We start from the raw sequence: 21,293 nt of genomic DNA on the forward strand, positions 1-21,293 counted from the left end.
GGAATTAAAGAAACCCACATGTAACATGATGATGTCCAGAGTCCCCATTATCTCCCCACAAAATAAATAAAAAGCTAATGTAGCAACCCAAAAAGGAACAGTGTTTTTCTCACTTACGGCATTGACATGCCTGTTAATTGGTGCAATGGTCTAAAATAAAGACATCTCTGTATTGAAAGAGACAGAAGACACAGGTCACTTTTTGATTCTAAATTACAATCACCATTCGATTTGTGTTCATATCAATAGTTTATAATCAGTATTGTGTACTATTTTTGTGATATGCATCAGTGAAACTCACCAGTGAGGGGATTCACTGTCTGAATTAATATACAGTATTTATGAGAATAACATAATCCTCAGCTCCTATATCCCATGACATATACACTATGATAATGATCTAAAACTAATTTAGTGGCCTGTCTCTGGTGAGCGGACATCTATAGCTATAATTATCAAACCCAACCCTAAACTGTAATTAGACATGCCAAGATTGTCTTGTTATATATTTTTTTTTCGGTCAAGGGCATCTTATGCTTTACTGTATGGCTAAAGCTGCCTGGCAATGACATGTGCTTAAGTGGTTGACATTCATAACACACCACTATCATGGTCTTACACACAGCAGCTGAATAGTGGGTGTTTTTATGGGTCACATTCTGGGATCAGTCGTCTTTGTCAATATATTATATTCAGACGTGCAGGACATAATGTGTTTAATATGGCTGCTGTCAGGTATACAGAGTCCTCATCAGAGGAAATGTGACATACAGGAGGGGCGAGTGTTACCAAACAAGGATCCAGAGGCTTAGGTGGGCTGTTCAGCTGTTTTGTCGAGTTCTAAATTCACTCAACACATCCTCACATTACCTTGATTCCTTTAACATTACTCTATATTTAGATTATCAATAGGAGGTTGCTCACGTAAAAGCCCGTATTTTAAGATGCCAAGTTAATCTCGTTGCTGTATTTAATATCACAGGGCATATTTGTATCCCTATTTTCAATTTGCAACAACTTTTTTTAAAATCAGCAATTTGACCAAACCGTAATCCAGTAAAACAGAAAATGGTATTGGAAAAGCCTAAGCTGACTGTTTATTATGTTTTGAGAAAGCTGTTAAATGATTCATAAAGAATGGCTTGCTGGAAACTTGAAAGGTGAGACTGCTTTGCTTCTGTGGGCCAACATTCCCCCCCCCCCGAGTGACGACAAGTTGTTTTTTGTGCCCCAGCAGGACTGCACAGAGATTATCCCGTTGATAGAGTTTCACTGGATTTAGGAGAGCTAAGTGACACATGCAGCTGTCTGTCAAACTGAGGTGAACACAATGCTACACACAGTTGTCCTGTCTGGGTGAGGGAAGCCCATTAATGTAAAACAAGTTGAACACACACCTTGAGTCAGGAGGAGGTTGATATGTGTTCACCAGTTCAGTAGGTAAAATAGATGTTTGCATTTGCAGTGCTGTGTCTCTTAAATGTGCTTTTGTGCTTTTCAGGTTGTCAACTTCTTTTTAACCTTTGATGACCTTTCAGTTTTGACAGTGGTGGGAAACCCCGTGGCGATATGTGGACTATGATCAATCCAAACACAAATATGCTTCTTAGAACGTGATGAAACTGCAGTCCGACTCCTTGGACATTAGTTTGAACTCGTCACTTGCGCACATTTGATCTCAGATTACAGGGCGAGCGATGAGGACAAACAAAGCAGTGTGTTCATTGTGTGTCACACAACATGCATGCAGACGTGGAAATGATTCGGGTTACGTCTTCCAGCACACGAGAAAACCATCAAACACTAAGCCTGTTGTACACATTTTGATTGTTTTTGTTGGTTGAGGTGATGCTGGACATACGTTGCCTCACTCTGTTCTAGCCAAAACTATCTTTGCCCTCATACTGACAGAAGGCTATTTTGGAGTTTAGTATGTGGAGAAAGATATGTCAGCTGTTCAGCACTACGCTCCATCACAGCAGAGGAGAAAAACACAACGAGAGAGAGAGAGAGAGAGAGAGAGAGAGCACTGCTGCCTGTCAGCCTTGGGGACTGGGATATAGTTTGCAAACCTGGGCATGTTCTCCTTTGGCTAAACAATTGATGCTAATCTAAAAGGCTTTGTGAGAAACAAATCAAGACCCGGATGAGATCAACTGCCATGGATGTTTTATCCAGTGTTTTTTTCAGGTGAAGGTGTTTCAGAGGGTCTGCAAGGATACTTTCTTTTTTGAAAACACCTCTCTAGATGAAGGTGGGTATATCACTACATTTATTCTGATATGCTCTTGTTTTAGTTTGATCAAATGATTCTTTCAATTTATGTTTGTCTACTTGAACAGAACCAAACCAATCACTACTGAAAATTATGTTTATGGAAGCTTTTGGTAAGTTGAGTCATATAATGCATGATTCAATTTGGAAATATCATTTTTCTTGAGATCACATTAGACTTCAAATCATATTAAACCTTTGGAAGTAATTAAGACAAATGTTAGCAGATTAAGTGTTACTGTATGACGCATAATGAAAAATCATATTAGCTGGTAGGTAATGAGGCAGAAAAGGCTCCACATGTCCCCCTCTGAAAAGTTTTATATTGAAATATCATATTAATGGGTTTAGTAATTGGCAATTGTCATTTGGCCTCTTGTGTGTTTTGCACGTCCCTTTTTACAGAGTTGAGTGAATGCACCCCGAGAGAGGTGGCATCACAGCTGAGTCTATATTGGTTGTGCTGAGCTCAGTCAAGTGAAGTGACAGAGATTACACTGCTCTACATTGTTGAGGAGGAAGGACTGACACTCTGTCACAGGGATCAACCATGCCATGTGTATGCATTTTCATGTTGCTCCTCTGGAAGTGATGGTTTTATAACACTGTAATCATGAAATAATATATTTGTTGGTATGATTAGATATAGACTACATGATGTCATGTGTCTACAGAGTGCACCTGACACGAGCTGAATGTCAATACATGTGAATGAGGCGTGACTAGTTCAAGCAGATACAGCTTTGTGGCAGGAATAAGAATTGTGTTACCTGATGTGTACTCCTCTGTGTGTGGTTAAAAAGTAAACATTCACAGAGAAGAGCAGGAGACATGGGCGACAACATACCAGGTGGAATTGTAGCAGCTGCAAGTGAGTTTTGCTCTCAGGCTATATCTTGAAATGTGGCTCTTACAATGTGAATGTGGGAATCTTTAAGGTCTTAATGTGTGTTTGTCAGAGAACCGGCTGCAGGTCGTGAAGGGTCTGGAGGATGTGGAGGTGTCCGAATGTGAGAGCTGCTCTTTTGAGGTGAAGCTCAACCTGGCCTACATCGAGGGTGTGTGGACCAGAGATGAGATGCAACTCAAGTGTAAGCCCAACTGCCGCATCAGTATGCATGGGAAGAAACACTCCCTCATACTGAACAGGGTGGCTCTGGGAGATGCTGGCCTGTTCTCTTTTGAGGCTAGTGGCATTCAGACGTCCGGCCGCCTCAGTGTCAAAGGTAAGGTGTTAACTTCCTGGCCACTATATTTACTTCTGTGTCCATGTGGCTATAAGACCATGGATATGTCAGGTCAAGTCCAGCTCAAAGCCAAGACTTGTCCAAGGCCTACATACAATGGGATAGCCTAATTGTTATAGTCTATGTCAGGAAATTATTGTTGTCATTAGCCATGCTTGTGGCAGGATTCAAGCGATGGTACATTTTGGTTTACATAAGATTAAATGAGTATTTAATTTATTAAAATGCATAACTAATAACATTGTCTTTGTGTTGTTTTACATGTTTAGTAGTTTTGTACAGCTACTGCAAATTACAGTTTAATCAGTTTAACGACTGAAGTCTAACAAGCATATGCATTAAGTCCTGTACAGTTTGCTTTTACTAAGTTTAGAATTTGCATATCTTTTGCCAGCTAGAGATATCCACATAGTGAAGGAGCTAGAGGATGTCGACACAGTTGAGCGTCAACCTGTGAACTTCACATGTGAGGTCAATCAGGTGGATGTGGAAGGTCGTTGGTACCGAGATGACTGCAGGATCAGAACGGGGGACAACATCAAGATCAGACACCAGGGCAAGTAACAGCAAAAGAGTATCAATACCCTCTTGTGTGCGTGTGTGTGTTGATCGTGAAATAACACAGGCTTAAGAGCCGATATCTCCAGTTTGTTTCATAAGTTGTAAATTTAAACTAAGATATTTTCCTTTAATCTACAGGTAAATCTCACACCCTGATGTTTCCGTCAGTCAGGCCGGAGCATGCTGGAGAGATCAGATTCACTGCAGAGCGTGTGTCATCCTATGCAACGCTCACGGTTACAGGTGAGTCACCAGACTCCTAAAGGTGATAAATGTAAAGTAGGTACAACAAGCATTTAAAATGGTTACTGCAATCCAAATTCAATGCATTACAGAAGCAAGTTGCCAAAGTTCCTGAGGTGATACAATTTCAGACCTTTCTTTGAGGTCTTCCTCTTTTCCTCCTGCCCAGCAGCTCCATCTTCAACATCCTTTGTCCAATAAATTCACTGTCCCTCCTCTGCAAGGGACTAAACCATCTCAACCTTGACTCTGTTTCCAAACTGCTACAACCTGAGCTGTCCCTCAAATATGCTCATTTCTAATCTTGTCCATCCTTGGTCTCTCTCAATGAAATCTTCAGCTCTGTCACCTGCAGCTCCGCCTCCTGCATCATTCTTATCTGATAAGCCAGTATTTCAGTTTAACATGTCTTCTTAATCTGTGATGACAAATCATGGTCATTTTATGTCTTAATATGATAAATGTCTCCATTCTTCCCTTCTTCAGAGCTCCCAGTCCAAATAGTGCGCCCTCTGAGGGTCAAGGTAGCCATGTATCACTACCGGGGTTTGCTAGAGTGCCAGGTGTCACGACCTAATGCTCACGTCAGGTGGTACAAGAACGGAAAGGAGCTCCTGCCCAATAAGAAGTACCAACTAATCAGCCAAGATGTGTACAGGCAGCTGACCATTGACGACGTGTGCTCCTCAGATGAGGACACCTACACCTGCGATGCTGGAGATGATGAAACCTCATGTCAGCTTCTGGTGGAGGGTGAGATGCGTACTTACTCAGATGGTGCCTGTTTAATGTAGTATTGTTATTATAGTGTTAGGAGTTGTGTCAGTAGTGGTAATGTGTTTTCTGACTGTACATGCAGAGCAGGCTATCAGCATAGTGCGGGGGTTGAGCTCGGTAGAGGTGATGGAGCCAGAGCCAGCGCTGTTCCAAGCAGAGACCAGCCTGAAATCTGTGAGGCCTCCCAAATGGACCTTGAATGGGGAGGTGCTGGAGCATTGTGCCGCGGTGAACATCAACAGGGACGGCGCCCTCCACAGTCTCCTTCTCACCTCCACAGATAGCACCATGTCTGGCCCTGTGCTCTTTGTAGTTGGAAAGAGTCGTTCCACTGCTCAGCTCACTGTGAAAGGTGAGTATCTCAGACTTGCAGAGTGTGGATGTGAAGAAAAAATTGTTAAAAGTTGTCATTGAAGTTATTTTGGTTTAAGTACCTATGTTAGACCAAATACCTGTCTTGCTTCAAACTGCAGTGTATAACTTTAGGTCATTTTTGTTGATGATCATGTCTTCATAAATAGAGATGATATAAAATGCTGGATCCATCTGAAAATGGGCTGTGTCAATCAATTAATACAGACCTGACTGAGGAAGTTTTAGTGTTTATATAGTGGCAGAGCGGGGGTGGGTGGGGGCAAGAGGCATTTATCCTGCCATCTTGCTTTACTAGAGCAATGTTGCTTTTGCCTCCATCCTTCTGAATGTACTCACCGCCATATTGAGAAACAAAGAGAAAGTAACATGGAGCCCTTTAACAATGGTTTGAACACATTTAATGCTCTATCAATGTAAGAAAAAGTAAATGCATTTTAAAAAATCTTTGCATTTTTCCCTTGCAGAACGACCCCTTGAGGTTGTTCACCACTTGGAAGATGTGGAGGTGAAAGAGAACAGTTCTGTGACTCTGAGGTGTCAGTTTGCCCCATCTCCCAGGGTGGTGAGATGGTTTAAAGGTCGGACTACCCTGAAGACCTCGAACAAGTACAGCATGAGGAGAGAAGGGAAACGAGCAGAGCTGACCATTCATGGCCTGACAGGAATGGATGCAGGGCAGTACCGCTGCATTGGTGGAGGCTCACAGAGCACAGCATACGTTAAAGTAGAAGGTATGCTCATCGTGTTTATTGGTGGAACACTGAGCGTTTTATTATACTGCATCTTTATGTTCATTCGGTTCATTTCTTTGTACGACTGTCTTTGTGTTGTAGTGCGAACACTTAAGTTGGTCAAACACCTTGAGCCAGTGGACATTGAGGAGGATGGCATTGCCTCTTTCTCATGTGAGCTCAACTATGTGGTTGCCAACGTGGAGTGGCTCCTCAACAACGTCCGCATCTACCCCAACGCCATCAACAGGATCCAGCACATGGGCACAATGCACAGCCTCACATTGAAGAAGCTGCGGCCACAGCAGAGCAGGGTCACCTTTAAAGCAGGCCTTCTCTCTGAGACGACACTCTTGAGAGTCAAAGGTGTATACAACTGCATGACATAGTTCGGTTGTGTGGTAATATGAGCACCATTAATGATAATGTGAATCTCTTTGGCTCCAGAATGTCCTGTGGTTTTCCTGAGGTCACTGGAGGATGTAGTGGGAGAGGAGCAAGGGCAGGTCTGTCTGCAGTGTGAAATTTCCAAAGAGACTGTGACTCCTGTGTGGAGAAAGGATGGCATGGTTCTGACTGCTGATGATAAGCATGAACTATTCCAGTCTGGGAAGTCCATGGCACTGATCATCCATTCCCTCAGCAAAGATGATGCTGGACAATACAGCTGTGACCTGGGCACCAGCCAGACTAAGGCTAAAGTCAGAGTACACGGTGAGGAGAAAAAAACATTTGGAAAAAGAATATGCTGTATATAAAAATGGATGTGAATAGTCTGTATTTATATAGCACTTCTCAAGTCTCGATGACCACTCAAAGCTGATTTACACTGTAGATTCACAATATGACAGGTGCAATGACAGTTTTTGCAACTGGAAGTTCATTCACCTGGAACCAGGCACCTATTGGACGATACCAGCTGTCAGTCACAACAGTCCACTCATATGTGCTGTGCTTTATCATCTATATTCTTCTAAACTGGAACAGAATTTACAAAATCAACATCATGTTTTATTGAAGAAGACCTGAAACTAGAGATTGAGAAAATGTTTACTGATTTCTTTTAGCAACCAGTGGAGTTGCCCTTGATGGCTAACTGCTACTTCCATTCTACTTTTCAAACTGAAAACTACATCCATTTATATGGAGAAGAGCTTTTTACTCTTTACTACGTGTTTTGCTTGCACAAAGTAGCTTGCACAAAAAAGAACTAAAAAACACTCAGTTGTCATTCTGGCTCCAATCAGATTTTCTCTGTATTCATAGTATCTGGCACACAGAGTCAATATAAACTGCATGACTAAGACATATTCATGTAATATTTTCAAACAACTATATATTTTATCTTTTGACAGACTTGCACCTCACTATTGTTCATCGTATGAAGACAGCCTCTGTCTCAGAGGGTGAAAGCTGTTCTTTTGAGTGTCTCCTCTCTCACGATCTTGACGACGAGGCTTCCTGGACAATAAATGGCCAGACGATGGTCACCAATAGCCGGACCCAGGTGATCAACAGTGGCCGCAAGTATCAGATGACCATCACAGATGCCACTCTTAAGGACACTGGAGATGTGGTCTTTACAATTAAAGACCTCAGCTGTAGGGCCATGCTTTTTGTCAAAGGTGAATACTTGGTCATCTTAGATGAAACAATCATACATTTGATCAGATTGTTAAGTTACCAGTCTTTTCATTTTATTTTGGAAGAAAAAATGTAATTCAGTAGATATATTTATAGATAAATCCTCAATGTGAGTATATGCATTTCCCCTTTAGAGAAACCGGTGAACATCTTCAGGGACCTGTTGAATGTAAAGGGGGTGCCAGGCGAGGATGCAGAGCTGAGCTGTGAAATCGCCAATACTGAGGTCACCATTCGCTGGTTAAAAAATGGCCATCTCATCAGACAGAGCCCTAAGTATGTAATGAACGTGGAGAAGCACTTGGCACGGCTGGTGGTCAAGAATTGCACCATCAGAGACTCTGGGGAATACTGCTGTGAGGCTGGAGGTGTTGCCTCCCGTGCTAAGCTGGAGATCAGAGGTAGGTGAGGGATATCATAATAAATATCATCTGATGTCATGTGATGACCCACTGGGTTTGTGGCTATAGTACTGAGTGTATACATTGACACACACATCTCTGAACATTCCTTTTAGAATTCCAGCACACATTTGCAAAGGAGTTGAGGGATGCACGAGCAGAGGAAAAGGGTAAAGTGACCCTGGAGTGTGAGACCAGGCATCCCGCCAAGCGAGTGACCTGGCTGAAGGGAATGGTGGAGCTGAAGTCTGGCAGGAAGTATGTGATCAGGCAGAAGGGTGTGGTGTTGTCCCTGACCATTACCTGTCTGGAGAAACTGGACACAGATATTTACACATGCAATGTCGGCACCATGCAGAGCCGGGCGCAACTGACTGTGCAGGGTGAGCTGTTTGGATACTTCACTGTGGTTTAGAGGTGTTCATCTCAAGTCAGCTGTGGCCAATTTAGCATAGAAAAGTAATCTATGAAATGAAGTAATATACATGCAGTAGTCAATGGTATTTTACAGTCAGTACATTTGAGAATTAGAAATATGACAAGGTGCTGAAACACTTCATCCTTTATGGCAATGACCCTTTATATCCTGTATGGCAATCTTAGAGACTGGGTTTGGACCCACAGAAGGGCTCATGTGTACATGTTTTAAATTACACACATATCATGAAGTTAATTCATTTATTAAACATTCGTCTCTTTGAAATATCAGATTTGTCTGTTCTAACGCCCATAGAAAATAGTAAAAAAACACAACCCCTTTATTATGCTCTAGTCTTATCAAAATTTATGTTGTGAATTGGATGACAATGATTTGTAATTTTTTGTCTCTTACTTTTTTTACTTTTTACATTTTATTGTTTTTTGATTGATAAAAAAGCTATTAGATATGCATCGCACAACATTATTAATTGAATATTGAATTCCTTCTTTATTCTATTACTTGATATTCAACAGAAAAACAATGTGTAAATTATTGCATCTTAGTACATTCTGACTGTGGTTATAAATACTATAGACTAAAATACTGATTTACTATCATATTATGCTAAGACATTACCCTTCTAGTATGATTATCCATGTTATCTTTTTGGATGTTTGACCTTTCTGTGTCTTCAATCTTTTCACTTAGGCCAGTGTGTTTTGATCCTGGATGAACTTGAGGATATTGCGTGTCTCGAAGGTGATACGGTCACATTCAGGTGTCGAATTTGCCCCGATGACTACATCGGGGTCAAGTGGTATCTGGATGAAACTCTGCTGTACACCAATGAGCTCAATGAGATCAAGATGTCGCCTGGAGGCTACCACATCCTCACATTTAAACAGCTCGCCCGCAAGGACACGGGCACCATTTCATTTGTGGCAGGAGACAAAAGGTCATACGCGTCACTGCTGGTTAGAGGTGAGAGTCAGAGTTTTATGATGAACTTTAATACTGGGATTTATTCTTGATGGGATGGGATTTAAGTTTGTTGAACTTTTCTTGTCTGCTGCTAAAATCAGTTTGCAGTTGTCTCGCTTTACTAGCACAAGGTCTTCATCTGTCTTAAAACAAATCACTCTCCGCGTGCAGAATGGAAATGTCACTGGATGAAACTGTATCTGAACACCACGATACTGACAAACACACAGAGAGAGTCGTGTGGAGCTGATAGGCTGAATCAGCATTGTGTGAACTCTTTTGACAATGGTTTGACTGCAACAGACACTGCATAACATTTCATTTGATCTTGATTTGGTTTTGTCTCTTTGTTCTCAGAGAGGCGTCCCACCATCACTAAAGCGCTGGACGACTGTGAGGCTATTGAAGGAGGTGGTTTGGTTTTGTCATGTGTGACGTCCAAACCATGCCACATTCTCTGGTACAAAGATGGCTGCCTAATGTGGAGCTCCTCCAGATATTCCGCCAGTCGTTCTGGCTGTGAGGCTCGACTGACAATTCGAGAAGTCTGTAACAGTGATGCGGGGGTGTACGAGTGCAGTGCAGGATCTGTTACAACTAGAGCTGCTGTGACTGTCAAAGGTATCAATAAAAAAACAATTGAAGATCATGCTTTCATTTTAATTTTTCCTTATTATGAGCATTACTTTACCCTCTTTCATGTCTGCTTTAGCCATCCCAGCAGAGTTCATCCAGCCTCTGACAACTGTGGAGGCCAAAGAAGGAGAGACTGTGACCCTGACCTGTGAGTACTCTTTGCCTGGGGTCCAGGTCCTTTGGAAGAGAGGGTTTGAGAGTATCAGACCCGGAGACAAGTATGCGATGAAACAGAGAAAGACGATCATCTCTTTAACCATCAAATTCTTGAAACCTGTGGACTCAGGCGAATATTCCTGTCAGTGCCGCGATCACCGCACGACTGCAAGTCTCAAAGTGCATGGTAAGCATATCATCACTTATTTTCAACTATACCTGATGCTACCCTAAAATAATTTACAAATATTTTCTTCTTCCAAAAAGTGTGCTTAATTGATGTTAAATAAGTTAAATATTAAGTTTAACTTAAGAATTAAGATTCAACAAATGAGACTTTATTATTTAAGCTAAATAAGTACTTCCAGGGGTGATAAGTAAATAGTCTTTATATTTCTTTTTATTTGGGAACATTAACAAGCACACATTACACGTAGCACAACAAACATCATCGTGAAGTTTCACACCTTCAGTCATGAATGATGGTTGATTTTCTAGCTTGAAAATGTTTTTGCTTGTTGAGTGGAGTCTGTTCAGAATTATGTATTGTATGTAATGGTGTATTATCAGAAGTTGCATTCTGCCATTAGTACTCCAGCATGCTGCCTAAGTCTTTAAAATCAACCTCGTATATGACACATCAGCTTTTGTCTTGCAGCTATTCCTATTTCATTCATACAACAACTGAGGAACATGCAAGCGGAGGAGGGCAGCAATACCATTCTGCGCTGTGAGCTGTCCAAACCTGGAGTAACAGTGGAATGGAGGAAAGAGGATGAGCAGCTGAGAAATGGGGTCAAACACCAGATAAGAAAAAGGGAGACGACTATGGAGCTTCTGATATGGAAGTGTGTACCTGAGGACAGCGGAGTCTATAGCTGTGTGTGTGCTGATCAGATGACGTCCGCCACTATCAAAATCACTGGTAGGATGTAATTCAGGCTCTTAGGTGCATTGTAACATAATTGTTAAATTATGAATCATTATTTGTTTAAATCTATGGCCATTCGTGGCTCCTCAGCTCTTCCAGTCACGTTCAAGCAGAAGCTGAGGAACGTGGTGATCGAGGAGGGCAACACTGCGACTTTTCGCTGTGAGCTGTCTAAACCTGGTCATGCTGTGGAATGGAGGAAGAGCGGGAATGATCTCATTATAAATGGAGACAAATATAATACACGGCAGAGAGACATGCTGGTAGAACTGAGGATCAGTGATGTGACAACTGAGGACAGCGACATCTACACATGCATCTGTGGAAGCATAGAGACGACTGCAACACTGACTGTAAATGGTATGTGTTTACTATGTCTGTTTAATTATTTCCTGATTATTTATGTGATTTGTGTTTTGTTTGTGTTTATGTTTGTATATGGAGAACAGGGAAAACGTATTCATATTAATAGTAATAGAATTACCATTGCAACACCATCATCAGTAGGGTTTCATGACGGGCTAATCCCAGCTTTCCTATTCGTGGTTGAACAATGCAACACAAGGTGAATTTTGCGATTGATAGATCGATCGATCGCTGATACTTATTCACTTCTCCTTATTTTAATGTTGCCATTTAGCTCTTCCCATCACTTTCAAGCAAAAACTGAAGAACCTCCAAGTTGCGGAAGGACACAACATCACATTGAATTGTGAGATCAATAAACCCGGAGTTCCAGTGGAATGGAGGCTCGGAGGAGACCTGTTAGAAAACGGGGAGAAGTACCAGATTAAACAAAGAGGCACTGCCTTGGAGTTGACCATCAGAGATCCTGTGCAAGAGGACAGTGGTGTATACACCTGTGTATGTAGAGAGCAGAGGACGAAGGCCACTATTAAAGTTATCGGTATGCTCAATTTGTGTGCTGTGCTAATCTGCTGCGTATTTGTTCACTGACTCTTTTGGCTTTTGAGCTTTAATGTATCTGTATTATTGCCCATGCTGTGCGTTTCATCTTGAAACAGTGTCTGTGTTTGGTTTAACAGCAATTCCTGCCACATTTAAAATGAGCCTGAAGAATCAGGAGGCCGAAGAGGGGAACAGTGTGACGTTACGCTGTGAGCTGTCAAAGAAGGGAGTCCGGCTACAGTGGCAGAGGAACGGTGAGGAGCTGCGTGAGGAGATGTCTCCGGGCAAGTATCAGATGAGAGTCGAAGGAAAAATGGCTTTGATGACCATTGCCAATGTCCAGTCAGGAGATGCAGGGAGGTACAGCTGCATTATAGGTGATGAGAAGACCACAGCTGAAATCAAAGTGAAATGTAAGTGTGAAACACAGAACACCATAAAATCATACATTATTTCAACTGATCTATAGAAATACTGTCTGTAATATGTATTGTAAAAAACAAACCCATAGAGTGAGTTCATTTGAGTCAGCAGTAACAGCAGCGTGACTAAATGAGTTTGATTTCACATGCAACAGCGCTTCCTGTGATATTCAAACGAGAGCTCCAGCACGTTGTGGTAAAGGAAGGGGACAGTGGAGTTTTCTGCTGTGAGCTCTCCAAACCTGGAGCTCCAGTGGAGTGGAGGAAAGGCAGAGTCATACTGAAGCCTGGAGGGAAATATGAGATGAAGCAGGAGGGACATCTCACTAAACTGGTCATCAACAACACAGAGGAGAGTGATGCTGGCAAATTCACCTGCAAGACTAAAGACAGCCAATCAACTGCCGAGCTCACTGTTCAAGGTGAGACAAGCTGTTGTTGTCAGAAACTCTTGTTGCATTCCTGATTTTGTAAAGCATTGTTTTACCCCTCTTATAAATGTTATCAAATGTGTCCAACAGAATCCCATGAGCGCAGACATCAAAGAGGTCGGGTTTAAAAATAGCACGATAAAAGCGATGTGGTTTTACTCAATAGGGAGTCTATTTGTGCATATGTAGTCATCCAGCATGGCAATGTGATCATGGCTGTCAAGATCACATGACTTAGCATTTGGACTGTTTAGACTGTAGTTTGTAAATGTAAGTAAATTACATGCATAAAAATATGTGTCTTGATGTTCAACCCATTACTACAATATAATTTATTATATAACAATCCATTATTATACAATCATTTAAAGCATTATAACCCATTATCAATCTTTTTAGTCTAGTATTATAGTTCAGTTGTTAGCAGTAGACAGTGACTTTTTGTTTTTGTTGTTTTAATTGTTTCTGCAAATTTATTTTATTATATTCATTTTGGGTTTCTACTTGTTGCACATGTTCTGAAACATCGACAGCTTTACCATCAAGTTTCAAGCTGCCATTGGTAAACCAGGAGGTGACGGAGGGCAACAATGTGGTTCTGCATTGTGAGCTCAACAAACCTGCTCCCGTGGTGGAGTGGTGGAGAGGAAGTGAGCTGCTGAAGAATGGAGCCAAGTATCAGATGAGAAAGAAGGACCTCCAGGTGGAGATGAAGATTTTGGACCTTAGTGTAGATGACACTGGAGATTATACCTGTATGTGTGGTGAACAGAGGACAACAGCTCGGATCCTGGTGAATGGTGAGTCCTGCATTCAATATATTCAGGTACACTTTGTTTCAATAGTGCTTTAGTACCCACAGATCATAGTCGATCAAATTACATTACATTACATTACATGTCATTTAGCAGACGCTTTTATCCAAAGCGACTTACAATGGAATCAAGTACAATTAGCCAGGGGTGGAATCGAACTTGCGACCATGATGTCTTTGGTACACAAGGTAGGGTCTTAACCACTGAGCCACACCACCCCAAATAAGCTATGAATAAAAATTATACAAAAAGGGACGCTGCATACTTATTAGGTGAATTTTTAGGTCAGAACCTGTTGCACATTGTTATACACTGAATTGTCTTTGGATTTGAAATATGGTATATATACTATTACAGTGAAGTAATGCGAAATAAGTATTTCTGATGATTCAGTGGTGGTGTGATTTTTTTTCCCTTAACCCTGCTGACTTTTTGTTTCTGTTATTTGTTACTTGCTTTCCCACTAATGTTACAGTTATGTTTGCATTTAATCCAATGAACACAGTCGTGATAATGCAGGAGATGAAAATGAAGAGACCGTATCTTGACATGTCAACTGTTTTCTGTCATTTTTAATCTTTTGGCATGGTCCTCTCTAGAACAACCCATTAAATTCCTCCAAGAACTGAAAAACATTCAGGTGCAGGAGGGACATGAGGTGACGCTCTGTTGTGAACTCTCCAAACCTGACATTCCTGTGCAGTGGAAGAAAAATGACAAAGTTCTGACCAGTGGAGAGAGATACCACATGAAGCACAATGGCTCCACAGTGGAGCTGCTCATCAAGAAAAGCCAACCTGAAGACAGTGGCACATACAGCTGTGTTTGTGATGACATGAAAACGACCGCCACCATCATTATCACTGGTTAGAGACCTTGTACTGTACGCATCAGGGAAAAAAAACTATGCTTTTGTCATTGACAGGTTTTGATTTGTCACTTTTCAGCAATTCCAGTCACATTCAAGCAGAAGCTGAAGAACCAGGAGGCTGTGGAGGAGGGCAGCGTTATGCTGCGCTGTGAGCTTTCTAAGCCAGGAGTCCCAGTAGAGTGGAGGAGAAATGCTCAGCTCCTGAAGGAGGGAGACAAATATCAGTTGAAGCAAGAAGGCCGGGTGGCTGAGATGCTGATTAGAAATTTAAGCCTCAAAGATGCAGGGGAGTACTGCTGTTTTGTTGGCGCTGTTGTCACTTCAGCTGACATCAAAGTAAGAGGTATGCTTCACTACAACCACCATAAAATAACATACAACAGTGAGATCGACTGTGCATACCATGACATATACATGCCAAATAAACGCAATTTTGGATTCTGTTGAATTTGTTTGTTTTTTTTTCCCTCAGCACTCCCTGTAACATTTAAGCAAGAGGTTGAGAATTTAGAACTAAAGGAAGGAGGCAGCGGAGTTTTCTGCTGCAAACTCTCCAAACCTGGAGCTCCAGTTGAATGGAGGAAAGGCAGAGTTGTCCTCAAACCTGGGTACAAATATGAGATGAAACAGGAGGGAGGTCTCACAAAACTGATCATCAATAACGTGGAGGAGAGTGATGCTGGGAAATACACCTGCAAGACCGAAGACAGCCAATCAACTGCTGAGCTCACGGTCAAAGGTAAGACAGAAAAATGACAGTGAAACGATGAATATTTAACTGTGTCTTTCAAATGAAAGAGACCTCTGATGGTTCTATTCCATGCAGCTCCTCCCATCACATTCAATACAAAGTTGAGGAACTTGGAGGTGGAGGAGGAGAACAGCGTCACATTGAGCTGTGAGTTATCTAAACCCGGCCTGGCTGTGGAGTGGAGGAAAGGAGGTGAGCTTCTGAAGAATAATATCAAGTACCAGATTAAGAATCGAAGCAGCAACATGGAGCTGACCATAAGAAATGCACAGCTGGAGGACAGTGGTCTCTACAGCTGCATCCATGGTGATGTCAAGACCACAGCCAATGTTACTATCACACGTAAGGGAGTAATTTAATACAGGTTTAAAAGCAGAGTCCGTATTATTTGTCAAGGAAAACAACACACCTAGTACCACTATACCCAAGGTTTAGGTGATGTTGTTCATTATTTGTGGCTCTTTTTTTTGCTACAGCAATTCCCCTCGCCTTTAAAATGGGTCTGAAGAACCAAGAGGCCCCTGAAGGTGGTAACGTGTCCCTTCGCTGTGAGCTGTCCAGGGCTGGGGTCCCCGTGCAGTGGTGGAAGGCAGAGGATCAGCTGTATCACGGGGGCAGATATCAGATGATACAGAAAGGAAACATAGCTGAGATGATAATAAAAAACATCCAGCCAGAGGATGTTGGACAATACAGCTGCATCTTTGGAGAGCAACAGACAACGGCTGAAGTGAATGTGAGAGGTATATGTGACTTTGTTAACTCCTGAAATGTCAATTTAGAGCTGCGATTGAACTCCTTTGTTCCTGACCCACAGTGTGTGTGTGTTGTATTTAACATGCCACAATATCCATTGATATCAGTGTTTCCATCATGATTGAGTCAGTATTCTCTACCTTTGAGATGATGTTCTACTTATTTGTTCCTATGTTTCTTTCATTAGCGGCAGCATCAGTATTCTTTGAGAAGGAACTGGAAAACCAAGTGGTAATGGAGGGGAAATCTGTGCTGCTGTCCTGTGAAGTTTCCAATGCTAATGTCCCGGTCACTTGGAAGAAGGACAACATTGTGGTGGAAGAAGGACGATGCGTTATAAAAAAGAGGGGCCCCACACACTCTCTGGAGATCAAGAAATTGCTTCTGGAGGATGCTGGAGAGTACTGCTGTATCACCAGAGGCAAAAAGACTGTGGCCAAGCTAATTGTGAAGGGTAGGTGGATAATGGATCATTTCATCCTTCATCTACTGATACATTGGGGTAATTCACAAGATGTTTGTGCTTGAAAAGAATTGAACCAACGGCTCTTAGCTAGGTTACTGTAAATATAGCAGATGCTATACAGCCCCCTCTTTCTCCACAGAGCGAGTGAGGATTGTTACTGCGCTACAAGACATGACGGTGACAGCAGGAGAGGATGCAGTGTTTGTGTGTGAGCTGAGCCATGCAGATGTGAGTGAAGGTGTCTGGTGGCTTGGGTCTAGCCCTCTGCAGATGAATGAGATGAACCAGATGATGTGCCATGGTCGCCAACACCAACTGGTCCTCACCATGACGACACCCGAGGAGACGGGCACTGTGGCTTTTGTAATTGGGGATGAAAGGACCTCTGCACGTCTGCTAGTGGTTCCTAAACCCAAAGGTGAGCTGAAATATCAGATAAAGAGTAGACGCATGTTAAGCTTCCTTTTTAAGTGTAACCTTTTGAAGGAATGAGTCATTCATCACTTAAAAACACAGTATATCGCCTTCATTTGATGATGTTGAGAACGTTGATGATGATTTTTAAGAAGCACATTACTTTAACATTTTAGTTTTAATTGAGGAAAAGCCTGAGGATGTTGTAATCATGGAAGGAGACACAGCCTCTTTGTCCTGCACGATCTCTGACCTTACCTCCACGGTTACCTGGAGACGCAACCATATTCCTCTTCGTAATGGTGATAAATATGAATTACGTAAGGAGGGAAAGGTCAACCTGCTGCTTATTCATGATGTGGAGGCCCTGGATACTGGAATATACTGCTGTGATACAGGGGATATGCAGAGCAGTGCCAAACTTACTGTGACAGGTAAACTTGAAGTATTTGCTTTTAGGAGACGGAGATGTTTTTGATAAACTGTAGATACTGTAAGATTTACCTTCTTATGTTACTTTTTACCTTGAACTATATCAGATGCCTCAAATTCTGTTCTTTTTCTCACATTATTCCAGAGCTCCCTCCATTCTTCCAGGAAGAGTTGCAGAGTGTGGAAGTTGAAGAGGGAGGTGTGACCACTCTGCATTGTGAGCTGTCTAAACTTGGAGTGCCAGTTCAATGGAAGAAGAACAGACTGCCACTAAGATCCAGCAGGAAATATGAGATAAGGCAGGATGGCTGCGTCCTCCAGCTGCACATCAAGGAGCTCAAGCTTGAGGACAGTGGCAGCTACACATGTGAAGCAGGCAGTGCAGAGACCACTGCAACTGTGACAGTGAAAGGTGTGTGAAGTTGGATATGTGCACTGAACATTTTACTTAATCATCAAATGTGTGTCAGTATAGTATGCAGTCGAGTCAAACGCACAAGCTAGCATTAAAGGTACAGTGTGAAGGATTTAGCTACAGTAAATCTATTGGTGACATTGCATTTTGCAGCTGAATATCACCCAAGCATTTAGGAGAACCTATGGTAGCCTTCACCTACCTTAACGTGGTCGTCCGACATTGACGCAAATATGAAGGGCTAATTATGTGATAATGAAAAGGAGATAGTATACTTTAAAAATTGGTGTAATTATTTTATATTTAATTTCTGTAAAATGGAAATAATTTCACCAAACTTTACAACCTGGACCTTTAAGTATGTGACATCTCACAGATTTTAAAGGTGTATAATATTTTTGTTCTGTCCTACACTTCTCAGAACCCCTTCCATTCTTCAAGAAAGGCTTAGTAAGTGTGGAGGCTGATGAGGGAGGTGTAGTCTCCCTGTCCTGTGAGCTGTCTCGACCCGGAGTGTCAGTTAAGTGGAAGAGGAACAAACTGCCGCTGAGAGCAAACACAAAGTATGAAATCATACAAGATGGCTGCCTTCTTTATCTCCACATCAAGGATCCCAAACCTGAGGACAGTGGCAGCTTCACATGTCAAGTGGGAGGTGCAGAGACCACTGCAACTGTGACAGTGAAAGGTGTGTGAATTTGACTTGGAAGACTTTGGTGATCATCTGAAATTGCTAAAAAACTAATATTTCTTTGTTATACTGAAACATCCCAACTTCCTACACATTTTTCTAGAGCTCTTGCCATTTTTCAAACAAGAACTGAAGAATGAGGAGGCTGAGGAGGAAGGTACAGTTTCTCTGTACTGTGAGGTGTCTAAGCCTGGAGTGGCAGTGCAGTGGAAGAAGAATAAGCTGCCACTGAGAGCAAACATGAAGTATGAGATGAGGCAGGATGGCTGTCTCCATCAGCTGCACATTAAGGGGCTCAAACCTGAAGACAGTGGCAGCTACACATGTCAAGCAGGAAGTGCAGAGACCATTGCAAGTGTGACAGTGAGAGGTGTGTAAATCTGGAAAATGAATGTGTACTTTTAACCTTATAACGTATGTGTTCTATGAAATCCTGTAGTAAATGTCACACTGTTAGCAATATCATTTCCATACCAGAGACACTCAAAAAGACAATTAACCTCTTTTTTAATGACATTTTCACAGAGCTCCCACCATTCTTCAAAAGGGCGCTACAAAGTGTGGAGGCTGAGGAGGGAGGTACAGTCTCACTGTCCTGTGAGGTGTCTAAACCTGGTCTGTCAGTGCAGTGGAGGAAGAACAGGCTGCCACTGAGAGCCAGCAGGAAGCACAAGATGAAGCAGGATGGCTGTCTACTGGAGCTCCACATTGATGAGCCCAAACCTGAGGACAGTGGCAGCTACACATGTCAAGCAGGCAGTGTAGAGACCACTGCAAGTGTGACAGTGAAAGGTGTGTGTGCTTGTTGTGTTTTTTATGCAACAACAATATTTATAAAGGTTGGTGATGGTATCATGAGTAATTGATTCTTCTGCTCTGTACCACCAATCAAGAGCTGGCTCCATTTTTCCACAAGGAATTACAAAATGTGGAGGCTGAGGAGGGAGGTCCAGTCTCTCTGTGCTGTGAGGTGTCTAAGCCTGGAGTATCAGTGCAGTGGAAGAAGAATAAACGGTCACTGAGAACAAACAGTAAATACACAATAATACAAGATGGCTGCCTGCTTTACCTCCACATCAATGAGCCCAAACCTGAAGACAGTGGCAGTTACTCTTGTCAAGTAGGAAGTGCAGAGACCACTGCAAGTGTCATAGTAAAAGGTGTGTGAGCTTTTACTGGATCAAAGAGACTAGACTTTGTTGTTGTTCAGTTACGTCACTTGTAATAATAATGTAAACTTCCTGAAATAATAAGGTGATGTGTATGGTGGCATATATCTATTAATGTCTGATGACAATGTTGCCATCTTTATGACGATGTTTCACAGAGATCCCACCTTTCTTCTTGAATGACTTACTAAGTGTGGAGGCTGAGGAGGGAGGTACTGTCTCACTGTCCTGTGAGATGTCTACACCTGGTCTGTCAGTGCAGTGGAAGAAGAACAGGCTGCCACTGAGAGCCAACAGGAAGTTTAGGATGAAACAGGATGGCTGTCTACTGGAGCTCCACATTGATGAGGTCAAACCTGAAGACAGTGGCAGCTACACATGTCAAGCAGGAGGTGCAGAGACCACTGCAACTGTGACAGTGAAAGGTGTGTGTTATTGTTGTGTGTGAAGTTTATAATATGCAACAAAATATATGTATAGTTCTCATTGACACATTATCTGGTACTGTCTTAAATAATATATTGTTCTGCTCTGTACCACATTTCTAGAGCTGGCTCCATTTTTCCACAAGGAATTGCAAAATGTGGAGGCTGAGGAGGGAGGTACAGTTTCCCTGTGCTGTGAGGTGTCTAAACCAGGGGTGCCTGTACAGTGGAAGAAGAACAAGCTGCCACTGAGAGCAAACACGAAGTATGAAATAATACAAGACGGCTGCCTACTTTATCTCCACATCAAAGAGATCAAACCTCAGGACAGTGGCAGCTACACATGTCTAACAGGCCGTGTTGAGACCACTGCAACTGTGACAGTGAGAGGTGTGTCTATCTGTTGACTCTGTTCTATATAGTAGTCATTATGTTATCTTACCTCCACCTTATTGTAAATCATCCAACTGAAAATATATGTTTTCTGTAAAAAAAAAAGTGTTATTTTGTACGAGTGCCATTTAAAGCATTTTCCATTGTGTAACCGTGTCTTTGCCTTTTACCCAGAACTTCCTCCATTCTTCAAGAAAGGCTTAATAAGTGTGGAGGCTGATGAGGGAGGCCCGGCCTCCTTGTCCTGTGAGTTGTCTAGATCTGGAGTAACAGTTCAGTGGAAGAAGAATAAACTACCACTGAGAGCAAACAGGAGGTATGAAATAATACAAGATGGCTGCCTGCTTCATCTTCATATCAAGGAGCTCAAACCTGAGGACAGCGGAATCTACACATGTCAAGCTGGAAGTGCAGAGACCACTGCAACTATGACAGTGAGAGGTGTGTGATTTCTGGATATATACACTACCAATCAAAAGTTTGGACACACTTCCTCATTCAAGTAAATGGAAAGGTGTGTCCAAACTGTTGACTGGTAGTGTATATGGCAAATGT

General features: G+C 42.2%; 2 protein-coding genes across 2 annotated transcripts in view; both read left to right on the forward strand.

The window, feature by feature from the left end:
* LOC122783150 (regulator of G-protein signaling 6-like) overlaps window positions 1-1,582 on the forward strand; it is a 33,548-nt gene extending 31,966 nt beyond the window's left edge. Inside the window, exon 16 of the mRNA XM_044047792.1 lies at window positions 1,502-1,582. Coding sequence (XP_043903727.1) covers window positions 1,502-1,582 — 81 coding nt within the window. The remainder of the gene's footprint in view (window positions 1-1,501) is intronic.
* Window positions 1,583-1,617: 35 nt separating this feature from the next.
* The window catches only part of obscna (obscurin, cytoskeletal calmodulin and titin-interacting RhoGEF a), a 42,010-nt gene continuing 22,334 nt past the window's right edge, over window positions 1,618-21,293 (forward strand). The window contains 38 exon segments of the mRNA XM_044047168.1: window positions 1,618-2,254; window positions 3,078-3,145; window positions 3,234-3,500; window positions 3,916-4,077; window positions 4,221-4,325; window positions 4,812-5,078; window positions 5,185-5,454; window positions 5,942-6,208; window positions 6,311-6,574; window positions 6,656-6,922; window positions 7,564-7,833; window positions 7,987-8,253; window positions 8,370-8,636; window positions 9,383-9,655; window positions 10,013-10,276; window positions 10,368-10,634; window positions 11,106-11,372; window positions 11,469-11,738; window positions 12,019-12,285; window positions 12,425-12,700; window positions 12,865-13,131; window positions 13,674-13,940; window positions 14,555-14,821; window positions 14,903-15,169; window positions 15,299-15,565; window positions 15,653-15,919; window positions 16,054-16,320; window positions 16,521-16,787; window positions 16,939-17,217; window positions 17,390-17,647; window positions 17,791-18,057; window positions 18,482-18,748; window positions 18,855-19,121; window positions 19,277-19,543; window positions 19,645-19,911; window positions 20,079-20,345; window positions 20,469-20,735; window positions 20,913-21,179. Of these exon segments, the coding sequence (XP_043903103.1) occupies window positions 3,106-3,145; window positions 3,234-3,500; window positions 3,916-4,077; window positions 4,221-4,325; window positions 4,812-5,078; window positions 5,185-5,454; window positions 5,942-6,208; window positions 6,311-6,574; window positions 6,656-6,922; window positions 7,564-7,833; window positions 7,987-8,253; window positions 8,370-8,636; window positions 9,383-9,655; window positions 10,013-10,276; window positions 10,368-10,634; window positions 11,106-11,372; window positions 11,469-11,738; window positions 12,019-12,285; window positions 12,425-12,700; window positions 12,865-13,131; window positions 13,674-13,940; window positions 14,555-14,821; window positions 14,903-15,169; window positions 15,299-15,565; window positions 15,653-15,919; window positions 16,054-16,320; window positions 16,521-16,787; window positions 16,939-17,217; window positions 17,390-17,647; window positions 17,791-18,057; window positions 18,482-18,748; window positions 18,855-19,121; window positions 19,277-19,543; window positions 19,645-19,911; window positions 20,079-20,345; window positions 20,469-20,735; window positions 20,913-21,179 (9,406 nt within the window). The 5' untranslated portion in view covers window positions 1,618-2,254; window positions 3,078-3,105.

Source organism: Solea senegalensis, linkage group LG16 (assembly GCF_019176455.1).
Source record: "Solea senegalensis isolate Sse05_10M linkage group LG16, IFAPA_SoseM_1, whole genome shotgun sequence".
NCBI classification, from domain to species: Eukaryota; Metazoa; Chordata; class Actinopteri; order Pleuronectiformes; family Soleidae; genus Solea; species Solea senegalensis.